At 34.5% G+C, this 13,134-nt stretch overlaps 2 protein-coding genes across 7 annotated transcripts in view; both read left to right on the top strand.

Moving 5' to 3' along the window:
• The window catches only part of LOC126055824 (furin-like protease 1), a 159,203-nt gene that overhangs the window by 34,874 nt on the left and 111,195 nt on the right, over positions 1–13,134 (top strand). The gene's annotated exons all lie outside the window — the stretch shown is intronic.
• LOC126053534 (uncharacterized) lies at positions 93–2,453 on the top strand. 2 transcript variants are annotated; one of them, XM_064038913.1, is made up of 3 exons: positions 93–880; positions 1,453–1,592; positions 2,213–2,453. In XM_064038913.1, exons 1-3 carry the CDS (start codon positions 745–747, stop codon positions 2,309–2,311), a joined length of 375 nt encoding a protein of 124 aa, XP_063894983.1. In that variant the 5' UTR covers positions 93–744; the 3' UTR covers positions 2,312–2,453. The 2 variants fall into 2 exon arrangements, with proteins under 2 accessions (XP_063894983.1, XP_063894982.1); XM_064038912.1 differs by having other exon boundaries at positions 1,450–1,592.

The following is a 13,134-nucleotide window of genomic DNA, read 5'->3' as shown; positions in this document are numbered from 1 at the left end:
TTTACCCCTGGTGATTAAAGAGGGTCGAATTATTGAATGCTCTGTTTAATTGTTTCTTAATGAGAATAACAAGTTTTATAGTATTTTAGTTACACTGAAAAAAGTATTTTACAAAACTAGTTGAGTTAATTCACAAATAACCAAACCTTGATAAAAGACAAACGAATTTCATTTACGTATTGATCAACTGCTTCTGTTGCATTTTACAAAAATATTTTTGTTATTTGAGTTGGTTATAAGCTACAAAATTTTATGTTATCCAATACAAAATTCGGTTTCGGCACTTTGCAACATAATATGTTTTGCTATACTCTACACACTTGTGACTTTACAGTTGACCCAACTAAAACTATTTTTTTAACGAATAGTTGCTGTTTTTCAAGTCTGCTATATTAGTTTGTTACCAGCTAAATAGTATTGTTGAGATTTGTTTTGCAAAGTTACTAAAAATAAACAAAAAATTTGGCTGAGATCAACTAATATTGATTATGTTGGTTTTAGAATATTTTTGGTTATCAGTAATACAGCAATATAATAGGTGGTGAATAAAGTTATGCTGCGCATAACAAAACGTTTTGGTTACATCAAACACTAACGGTCAGTCCTGTAGAAACCTGTTCTTCTCGTGTTGCGTTGCGAGTAGGTACTTGCGAGGCGAGTGTAGGTTAGGTAGTGGATGTGTGTCTGTTGTGCAATGTGCATCGTCTATGGCGAGCGGGAAAGCCGGCGTTTTCGATTTTATGCATGAATCATATATCATCAAGCAACGTCAAGAAGATTTCAAGAATGGAGCCGCCGCCGCTAGACGAGGCGGCAGAGAAAACGATCTCGGATTATCTGCGGTCTTGGGGATTGGAAGCTTACATTCCAAAATTTTTGGGTGAGTGTTTTTCACTTCTATTTCTTACATAATTAGGACAATAGGTAGTGTTTCATTCGTTAAATCACTATTTTAAACAGGGCATTTCCCGTTAGATGCACTTTTGCATTCTTCTTAGATGCGTAGTGCTACTTTGCCGAAAAGTAGAAAAGCAAGCACCATACTACTACACATCAGGGTGTCGCACAAGGCGACTGATGTCAAGGTTTACCGCCTAATAGGTACCTTCGTAGGCCAGGAAACGGGTAGCAGCGTTTTCTTCCAAACATGAAGATTATGACAGATTCTGCAGTATTGGAGAACGCATATATGTTCAGCAATGGACTGTTATGAGCTATTGTTTGACTATTTATGCAGATCTTTTGCTTTCCTAGTGTATGATATTATTAACTGCATACCTACCATACCCAAAGATGAACCACTGACCCCCGCACCTACATAGCCTAGGGCCTGTCCTCTCCCAACCAACTCTTATTTTTATTAAGAAAAGTCCCGTGGTACTAGTAAACAAGCTGACTAACTGACTTAGTGCGGAGATAAAAAGACTAAACTTATCCATATTATTTCAGAAGAATCCATTGATGTGGAGACTCTCCAAATGTTGTCAGAGGCTGACCTGAAAGACTTAGTGCCAATTATTGGACACCGGGCTAAGCTGACGACACAAATCAAACTTTTGACCAATATAATGTCAAATGCTTTTGAGAACACTGTAAGTAATAATAACAATAATTAATACTTAATTAGTCATTTAAATCTACACTAATATTATAAAGCGAAAAGATTTGTATTTCTGTGTGTATGTATGTTTGTAATGAATAAACTCAAAAACTACTGCACCAATTTCAAAAATCCTTTTATAATTAGAAAGCTACATTTACCCTGAGTAACATAGACTATAGTTTTTATCTCCATTGTACGGGAACGGGAACTACACGGGTGAAATCGCGTGACATTTGCTAGTTAACATTAAAATATTTAATAAAAACATGTATATATGTTATAATTCATGTATGTATGTTAGTAATGATTACTTTTTAATTTCATTACTGTCTCTGTGGTCTAGTGATTTGGGGCTTTGGCACCTGATCCAGAGGTTGTGGAATTGAATCCCATGGAAAATACTTAGAGCATGAAAGTCATTTTGTGAAGTTGTTCCCAGTTTGATTAGGATAATGCAGGCCGAATCAAATCCAGGGTTGTTGTCTGTCCAGTAGGTTATCCTGTGCTTTGGAAGGCATGTTCAGCCATCAGTCCCTGTCACTGTCTCGGACAGTGGTCGTCATATAAAACTATGTTAGAGTTTGATCAGGTTATTATTTTATATTTCAGTGTACTAATACTACTCCAGACTCAAACAACCAAATAATGCTGTATACAGTGGAAGATTTGCCAGTTATACAGACATTACCTGATGAAAAATGGAAATGATCGAATATTAAATACTATTTTGGTGTATGTAGCTAAGTTTGGCTAGTATAGTGTGCTAGCTCTTTGTCTGAATTAATTATAAGTTCCTACTAAAATTAATTGATTTGATACTTAATAAATAAATATAATTGTAAAAAACAAAGTTGTTTTTCTTATTCTATCTCAAGTTTGTAACCGAAATGAATACCATAGTAGGTAAGATTTGGGGAAGGATATATCTTGCTAAAACTTCTAGGTAGGTAAATGAAAATCTACAAGAAAAAAAAAAAACACTTCAGGCTGATGCTACAGGGTAGCCCGCGAAATTCAAATTTTCTTACGTTTTTTTGCAATTTGAAGTGCTAGGTTGTATGTTGATTAAAATATTGTTCGCGATTGTAAGACGTATGTAGTTACAGAATTAATAATCATCAAAAGATTTTTTCAAATTCAAAGTCATTGCTAGACCTTTTAGAACTTGGAGGATTGTACTGATGCTTTTGATGATTATTAGTTCTGTAACTACATACGTCTTACAATCGCGAACAATATTTTAATCAACATACAACCTAGCACTGGCCTGCAAATTGCAAAAAAACGAAAATTTGAATTTCGCGGGCTGATCGGAGCAGTCACTCTAACTAAAAAGTTATGTTACTTTTAACCGAAAAGTTCAGTTACAAATAACAAAATAGTTTGGTTACAATAATATTATAGTGATGTTACTAATAACTGAACTATACCAAACCCATGACCAAGTTTTAACCAAACGGATTTGTACGCGCTAACAATAAAATGTGGCTATTTTTACATAACACTTTTGTTTTATAATACACATATTAAGTTATTTATTCTAGAACACTTTGGTACAACGTGAATAATTAATTTGTTAAGAAGTTATCATTTTTGTCGAGCTACTAATAACAGATCTCTAATAACAAAACTGAATTTGTCTAATAAGAACTATAGTTATGTAGTCACTATTTTTATGTAACAGGTTACTCAATTGTTTGTTATTTGTTACTCAAAACTTTTTTCAGTGTATGATGATATAGAGCTATATGTTAGCATTAATTTTACTTTAAGCAGCCATGCTTGACACGTCAGATAAATCCATTTTTACTGCAAACAAAACAGCTTCAAATGACTTAATCATCAGCTTTAACTGCCACAGATCTGGGAATTCAAAAGCCTCCATTCAAGCCGTTATCCAGTTAATACCGAAGGCTTAAAAAAGTGCAGAATCCAAGTACGAATTTTCCGGACACATATTTCGGGAGACGCCGTTAACGTAATCCGGTCAAATTAAAGTATAAACAACACGTTACCCCTTTGACCGTCGGGTTTAACCGTCCAGTGGGCTAGACTTTCAGATGTTTCACCTTTGATCTGGCGCGTGGCCTTTTCGTTTTTCGATGCCTGTCCACGAAATTTTTAATAAAGAGAGTTTATGTTGCGGCGACAAATTTCGTGTTTGGAATTATGAAACTGAACTGTGAAATACTGGATTTTTATAATGATGCGTGAAAGCTGATAAGCTTTTTTTTTAATTATCTGCGAAATTGAAAGGATATTACGTAGTTAGCGATAACGAGCTCTTAATCCATCCGAAAATGGATGCAATTATGGCATTTGCAATACATGCCTTTAATGTTTCTTAATAACATTTGTTTACTGATTAAATGAACAATACCTTACTTAAATTACTTATTAGCGGATAATCTGGCCAGCTGTGGCTAATTAGCCCTTTTCATACAATACACCATGATATCAGCTATTAATGTAATTAAACTAATGAATTAAAATAATAAGAATATTTTTAAAATCATAATATAATCAAAGTTCCCGTGCAATCATTCTCAGAATATAAATGTGTTATTTGTAGAATAAAACAAAAGAATGGTGATATGTATCCTGGAATCAACAATATGAGTTTATTGAGGTTAACTTAATAAAGAACAATGCAAATAAAAGCTGATATCTGTTCCCGGTATGACAAGAAACTAGAGCGGTTGTCTTATCTCTAATGCAATTGCGTATTTAACAATAAATACTCAATAAATTGTAATGAAATTGAAATAAAATATGACGTAATAGATTCAACACAACTGTCAAAATATAAAGTTATAATTTGTTGACATTTTGCACTATATCGCTTAAGAATAAGATAAAAAGAATTAAAACAGTCGCTGGTACTAGGGGCATGTAGTACGTATTAATAATTTCGTGACTTCCGCGCTCAGAAAAACCTGGCTTTTGTCTACCACATTAGAGCTAACTCGTATCAACATGAAAAGGGAAAAAATCCTAATACCCTTTTCTCCATTGTCAGCTTCGGCACCGAACTTCATTAATATCGCAGACAATATCGGATTTATGTCCTGTCGGCAAAGCGTAAATTACAATGATTGGAATTTTTAATAGGCGTCCGATCTTACGAGTAAGCATCGAACAATTTGTTCTAATTTATTTGATTTCATATCTTTCGTAGACAGCTCTCATCTCTAGTCTATGTTTCGTTATATGAGTACCTTTTCACCTTTCTGTAGCTGTCAAAAGGTCGTCAACCTTTTAATGGTAGTTAGTCGTGTCTTGACATGTAATGTATGCAGATAAAATAGAAAATATGCTAATATATCATTTTAATTATTCGTTTTACTATCTTTATTCAGATTGTTGTTCTATTAATATTAGGTCATGTGGGTATAAGATCCGAGACGTTTATGAGCTATGCATGAAACCTAAATGTTGCCATTAAATATTATAACTAAACGGCCTAAGTGGCTGGAGTATGTGCTGAACATTCATAGAGTGACGAGATTAGAATGCCTTTGACTTGTGCTCATAATATGTATAGCTACATTCATATATGATGAGTATAACTCATCAATAATGGTTGCTCTAGCATATTGGGATTAACTCGCCTCAATAGTGTTTTAGTCTATGTATGAGATGAGGTTGAATAGGTTTCAGTTCTGTGATTATTATTAATTGTACCTAATTGGTATTTGTAGATGTTACCTGTTTGTTCATTGATTCAATGTTCATTATATTGAGCTGGTGTATCAGGCTCTCTGGTATAATTTAAAATATATGTATAGGGAAAGAAGGGACCGCGTTTGATACTAAACACGCCGGTTTCAATTTCATCATTGTTTAATTTTCCCATTGGGGTGAAATTGAAATTCATCCCCTCTTTTTTTAATACGGTGTGTCGTTTTAATATCGTCCAGGGGAAATTTTAGGGGAGCTGTAAAACTCATCTAGTCGCCCCACCATACTTAATTGTTACAATTAATTTTTAGAGATGCCTTGTAAAAATTTTACGTGCATAATTTTTCCGAGCCCAGTGGCGACGGTAGGTGGGTATATGACGTTATTATTTTTTATGAAGTTAATATGAATTAGCAGTGGCATAAAGATTCTGTATAAAACACGTAGGTAGTAAGTAATAAAGGATATTCTAATAAAGGACGCACTAAAAGCACCCGGAAACCCAGCCGGGTTCTTATGATTAGTTTTTGGCGCGACAACCAAATGTAGGTCATAATGTTCGGCAGTTTGCATTTCGTTCGAGTTTCTGCTGTTATCTTGAACAGAAAACATTGACTGTTATGAACCAGTTGTTTAATTATTCAGATACTCTTGGGATCGAATATCAAAATATTATATTTTTTGGGGAAACGCAATTTATTTATCCGACGTCTACGATGATCTTTATTGCATGGCAATTTTTATAATTCTGTTATGGTGACGTGGTAGAAAGCCGAAAATCCAATTCAGAAAAGTCTGCCATAAACAAATCAGTTTTCCCAAAAGGTCACGGAGGTCAAACGCCAATCGCGACGCAGACACTAAAAACGCGCCATGTCATAGATTCTTTCGAAGTAAACCGAAGTTTTACGATAGGCTGGGAAAACGAACGAACAAGATTGAAATATAAATTGTAAGATGTAAAATGCTGAGTGAAATTATGACATGTTGCGGTGGTATTTCCCACGGGTTACATTCCTAGCTTTCCCTCCGTGGCTCCACGGTTCTCGTGTGAATATTAATCGCGTAGGTCGAATGAGTCCTTTACGTTAGCTTGAATACTTGAAGGTTCTATACAACGTTCTTCATCGTATATTAATATGATTTGAAATCCAACATTAAATGCCAAGGTCGGGTCCTTCATTATTTCCTTCCCGTACAACCTCCGACAATGTAAACCGAACACCAATTATTTATTAAAAAGCAAAAAAAGAATATCAAAATCATATTTCTTTCTAAATTATGACGCATCATTTACATAATTGATGTACTGAATAAATTAGAAGATAATGTAACTTGATACGCCATTAACGCGAACATAAAAACTGTCAAACGTAAAAGACTGATCAACTTAACAAGATAGCTACTGAACGTTATTTTTACGACTCTCCCTTCATTACTTTTGTAATTAAAAATAAGCTTTACCGTTAAACGAGTGGAAAACAAACATGGCTGCCATATCAGCATCGTCCACGCAAACTAATCGATTCCTGGTATAAACAGAGATCAAAAATTGTTTCTTTATGTGGATTACGGGATATGAAACGTAAACTCAATGGGATTTTTCAATTAATATGCAAAGTGGTGTTATTTCTGCTGCATCGGGTTTGGCAGGTAATGCCGTAAAAATTGACTGTTGCTGATGATGTCTTCCATTAAATTAATTAGCGCATTGTTGTGGCTTGTATTATTCGTTTTATTTTTTCCAATCTTTATCTTTTCACAACAAAACAACATCACTCTGGTAACTTTTATATGGACTTTTAATTGAGTTTTTCTGCAAACAAACAAACTTCGTTTATTTGATGTTTTAACAGTGGTACTGTGCATATCAGGTCTTTGTAGATTGCCTTTATTTGGCTTGACGTGGGCAGTGGGCAGGATAGGGTCACTTGCGTGAACAATGAATGTCTACAATCATACAGGTGGACGATTGGACTTGCTACGTCATGGTCGCTCGACAATGTGTCTGTTAGCATGTTAGCATAGATTGACTTCGATCTGATAGTGGAAGGATAAGTTTGAAACCTTTTTGGAATTAAACTTTGAAATGCAGATCCGAAAGTGCGAGTGACATTGCTTAAAAATGGTGTGAATAGAATAGGTATTTCTTTATTTAATCCATACTAGAATTGTGAAACACGATGGTTTTGACAACTCAGCAGTCATAGTTAGGGTAAATTCACATTGTTTACACTTTTACTGTATGAGCTATGTAATATGAGAAATAATAAATTATAAATCAGCGTTGGTTATACATATTACTAATACCAGCAATTTTCATGTTTATTCAAAAATTTAATTCTAATGAAATGTTAATTAATGATACATCTTTGATTAAATAACATGCGTCATTAATATCAACTACATTTTCAGGTTAAACGGCCCATGTATAAATGCTGCAGTGGAAATTGCATAATATTTAGACTGAAACAGAATATCCAGAAATTACATTTTAGAAACCAAAGTTATTCATGGAATATCATTTTCAAACAGCTATAACGCAGATTACTAAGTAGTGTACGCAGAAATTGCTTTATTTGCTATGTTTGGTTCCGTACAGCTTTGTACCAACGACGGACGAATCTAAATCTGTCTAAAGGATACCTTCAAATAGCCAAGCAACCAACATTTATAATGTATCCTTGTTCCGAATCCGTATTGCAACCGGCAAATAGCCGTCCGTAGGCGAACGATAAATCCAACCATCTTCTCTTCCCATAGATATAGAGGTGGGAAACACGCGAACTTGGATGTTCGACGGATATTTCTTACGCGGAACGGTTCACGTTACCGATCGTATGCTTGGAGAATTCAACCAACAGGAACCGCCGTGCGAACAAAGTATCTATGCAAAAAAGTCTACCAGATTACGCGCGGGGGCAAGACATATTATAGTGCACAAGCATTTGCGCAGACACATTTGCGCACTCACTGTTCCTTCACTCTCATAGCCCGACGGGATGGTATGGGCATATAGTAAAATATAGTGATAGCTAGTTAGATTCGAGCACACGACGAAATTAACGCAAATGTGTGTAGGTAGATGACTATGAGCTACACTACTATCATGGTGAAATCACGACAATCAGTAGCGTCTCCGGTTGATTAAATTCTCTAAGCTCGTATGTGAAAGGGAACCATGTTATAATTTGCTATTATGGCCTCCAAGACATAACGATGCGACTGCGTTATCTAACCGTTTATGTACACGCAGTTTATGCTGCTATCGACTTGCATATTGCCAATTTGGCGACCCTAAGATTATCGTGTATACAAAGTGACTTAGATAAGGTATTATCGACTGCTTGAATGAGATATTATTATTGACGTTAAGTTAAATAATGTTTATCTTCATCTTGCTTAGTGTAGGCGAGCTAAGATCTTACAGTGCAGTCCACGTTCCGACTTACTTAATTTTGTGCTGGCCCAAATCGCAGCGGGGGCGTCGTGAAATACGGATGTGTCTGTTTGTATTGTCGTTTGCACTATAATATAAATTGTATGTTTTTGTAACTAATGCTGTTTATTTATTTTCTTGAAAAACTGCGACAAGAATACAAAGCTGTTTTAATGAATAGGAACACGTGATTAATAAAATTTTTACTTAGTTGCTCATACTAACACTGATGACATTAAGTTAGTCAATAGGCAATAATAGAAATAGAATCTATTTAACAATATTATGTTCAACAATCCATTTGTCTTTAGTTATAGAAACAAAGGTGTTGATGCATTCCGTGTCAAGCAGTTTATCTTTCTAAATTAAAACATGCATCACTTTGTATAATTTTAAACTAGACTCTAAAATCAAAGTCAATTCATTTTATTATATGTTACAAGCACTTATTAACATCAAAAATATCAATAAGTTTGATTCTAGTTGCCCATTCCAAACGGTTAAAAAACTCCATGGTTAATCTTTTTAAATATAGTATGTATTACACTTTTATAGTATGTATTGATACATATTATAATATTATGCTGTCACTGAACATCTTTGGCAGTCGTTACGGGTAGTTGGAAGCCAGTAGGTAAATCTGACAACCAGTTTTACCTAGAGGTATTGGATTGCCAGAGCAACTGGGTTGAGGACGTCAGATAGGCAGTAGCTCCTTATAAAACACCTCTACTCAGCTGCATCTGTTTAGACTAGAAGCCGATCCCAACATAGTTGGGAAAAGGTTAGGCAGTTTAGACGACTTTGTATAGTTTTATTCCAAAGTATGTAGTTGCCAAGCAAAAATAGACTCTATTGACAAGATAGAAGGTTGTAACATCAAGTATGTTACATGAAGCCTTTAAAATCAATTACAGTAATTCAGTTACGGGTGAATGGAGTCGCTAAAGTCATTTTCGGTTTATTGAAGTGTAAAGGGTTCCATTGATGCTTCAAACATGACTTGTTTCTAGAGAATACAATATTTATTTGAGTTTTTTTTTGTTAGAAAATATTTATTTTTAAATATTACGGTTTTTTTTATTCGAGCTCGGTATTGAATTCGCTTTGCAGTGGGTTTTGAAATTGAACTTAAAGTTTTTCGGAGTGTTATTTTTATCTTTGATTAATTTATTTGAGTTATGTGCTTACAAACAGATTTTTAAATACTTCATATTAAAAGAATCAGTTTTTGAAATGTTTCAGTTATTACTATTATTGTTGCTTAATTTTTTGAGCACAATGTAATACAATGTAAATTAGATGGATCTGTTACTAATCTGCTGTCTAGTATATTAAACAAAGGCTGTCAATATAGTTTTCAAAACATAAATGCGTTGTCTAAAACATAGTTAGATATTTTGGGATTTGTTATGGATACTACAATAATATTGTAATGTTTAATAATATTGCACAATGGTAGCTCAATAAAATATTTTTATTATGTAATTAAGATGACTAATATGTTTTAAAAATAACTAACGAGATTAAGATGTAGTCCTAACTTATTATTATAATCATGCCATCATAATATACCTACATAGTATAATACACCTATGATTCACATGCTCTTGTCGGCAGAGTTCTGATAAGTGACAAATATGCGTCGAATCTAAAACTTAAGAGTACACTGCAGACTAAATAGTTGGCCGACACGGTTGTTTTTTTTTAGAAAATTGTGAATCAAACTCATCATCATGCATCCTATAATTTTTTTCAGTATCTATACCAGCTATATAAATACTGGATCTTTGTGATGCGCGTACTTAGTACCATTCATCTTCATACTGATTCATGAGCACAAACAAGTTTGCACTCTTAATGTTCTGATCTCGTACAGGCAGCACTAGCGTATTGCATCGAAAGTTGTTACGCATATTTATCGGTCTAATTTTTTTCATACATTCAGTGAAACTTTCTCTTTTAACAAGTATTATTGGTACTGAGATGACTCACAAATGATATTAAATGCTGTTTATTTTTCATACAAAACGGCGAGAAATTGTCGTATGTAGTTTTTAATCTAGGGAGAAATTTCGTATCTATAAAAAGGCTAAAAAACACCAAGGAAAAAAACTTCTAGGCATTGTTTCAATCTTCAGATCTTAAGCACATTTTCAAAGAATTTTTAATCTTATAGATATTTTCCTTCTTATCAAAGACAAAGAAATCTTTCAGACACGTGTATCGGAAAAATACTCACTGATTGAAATTTAATCGACTTTCGAAGACAAAGAAAGGTAGATAATGAAAGGTTGGAATTGTTATACTCGTTTATCCTCACTCTTTTTCCAAGTTATTTATTTTCGGATCGTATCTGCCTTTTATTTTTAAGTGTGAGAAATCGTCGAATAATTTCTTCTCACTTTTATGCTGAGAGATAAATACTTGAGTGTGTAAATGTAAGTACGGTAGACCGCACATCAGTGGTAACTGCACCTTAACTCAATAGTAATAAGTAGGATTTTGCTATAAAACTGTTACCACTGACCTGAAGAAGACTGTACATATATGCACAATGTCTATGTATGACTCGGCGAGCCAACCAATACTGATTGCTTCTGAACTCACGCATACATAGGCAACGTATGCACATTTACACACACAAGTTAGGCTCACCCGCTCTTTGACATAAAATTATTGATAGTATTCTCACAAAAAACAAGTATTTATTCGTCTGCCTTTTCGTCACCTCTTCTCCAAACAATCCGCCCATTATGGCACTAGTAAGTCCATAATCCAACACATCAGTAATACCTTCCAGTACTCTAGAACAACGCGAGCTTTTCTCTCAATATATTCAGAGTATATGTTGAATAATATCGTGATATCGGCGAGAAAATGTATGTTCGTCTCGCGTTCATGTCGTCGCAAGGATTTCGATGCAGTGTCTTCGTAAATGGAACCACGGCTGTTGTGTGATTTGAACTCGTTTTTATTGTTTGACAATGCATACGCTTGAATTCGTGAAGAAGGAAGGATTTTCTTCCGTACTTTGAGGTGTCAGTAAGGCACTGTTCTTTTTAAATAGTACGGTGCAAGGATATGATTTTAACGAAAATATTTTTTAAAGACTGCCAGCGAGTTCATCCGAGTGTCGTGGGGATTGCTTCATGCACCCGGATAAATAAATAAAATAATGCAATAATATAAGTTAATAGCTTACCTCGACCAGTCCGAAATCGGACTAGCATATTCTGATATTATCGCGGTCAAATCAACAAATATAAAAGTCTTCAGCTTTGCAAGTAGGTTATACATTTTTCTACTATCTCCACGTCCATCAATATTCAATGAGTATATCACAATCCAATAGGTAAGTAGATACCACAGGAACGCTACCTCCCACACAAATCATTCCATCTCCGGGATTTTCACGAAATTGGTTACTGATATCCTTGTCATGTCCGTTGCCTAAACGATATTAATGTGGACACGAATAAATACTTTAAGCGGTACTATATAGTTAGTTGGCGAAGGCCGAAAGATTCGGTGCCCCAGTCAAACTGTAATCTTCTTTGCTATTGAGAGATGTCGAGGAAATTCGATTCTTTTTTTAGTAATCCGTTCGTTCACCCTCATCATAAATACTTGGGAGCGTGACAGGAATAACAATGTCTATTAAACCTTAGAAAAAAATACAATATTAGATTTTCTTAATTTTTCGCCAAGATACCGAAATTGCTCGCGTTTTTTCCTGTTAAAATTGATTTTTCCTCTTAATACTTTTTTTGCTTTTCCACATCCCAATTCTAGGAAGGAAACAGGACTGCGGCTTGTTTCTTTTTGTTCTTGTTATTTAAATAAAAAAAAAACCGAGATTCAAAAACTTTATTAATTTCAAAATTCCTTGGTAAGTTCCAAATTCTTGCATTTTTATTTGAAAACGGAAAACTTTTAACCATTTTCACGATCAAAAAAAAAGAACAACAAACTTTCAAACCATAGATATCTTTTAAAACAAAAAATAACTAAAGGAAATATTCCAAATATCATATAAGGGACTTTAGTGGTAGTTCTGAGGCCAAATATCGTTGTAACCGAACGAGTGCCAATAATAATATCTGACCTTGTGAGCGTATCGCCCCGAGACAGTTGAAAGCAAATACTTTCCCTAAGGCCCGGGAAATGGGATGGTTAGGTACCACCGCTACATAAGCTGGACTTGATATTATGTTCTACATACTTATTTCTTATTGCGGTTTTTAAGATTTGAGACAAAGCCTCTTATCTTCCCTTAAAAAGTAAATGCATGATTTTGGTAACTGCATTTACCTAATAGCATCTTATACCGTTTGCCGCAGTTTTACCCGCGACCCGTGGAAACTACTTCCAGCCGATGTCACCCTTTGATTGTGCAGCTTCCCAACAG

This window comes from Helicoverpa armigera, chromosome 17 (assembly GCF_030705265.1).
Source record: "Helicoverpa armigera isolate CAAS_96S chromosome 17, ASM3070526v1, whole genome shotgun sequence".
Taxonomy (NCBI): Eukaryota; Metazoa; Arthropoda; class Insecta; order Lepidoptera; family Noctuidae; genus Helicoverpa; species Helicoverpa armigera.
The sequence above is the reverse complement of the archived record's forward strand: the minus strand, read 5'-3'. Positions and strand labels throughout refer to the sequence as shown.

Excerpts from the sequence above, each read along its gene's own strand:
- LOC126053534 (XM_064038912.1), top strand. The coding sequence starts at position 745 with ATGAATCATATATCATCAAGCAACGTCAAGAAGATTTCAAGAATGGAG. Across the intron at positions 881-1,449 it reads TTACATTCCAAAATTTTTGG|AAGAATCCATTGATGTGGAG; the intron begins GTGAGTGTTTTT and ends ATATTATTTCAG. Across the intron at positions 1,593-2,212 it reads CAAATGCTTTTGAGAACACT|TGTACTAATACTACTCCAGA; the intron begins GTAAGTAATAAT and ends TTTATATTTCAG.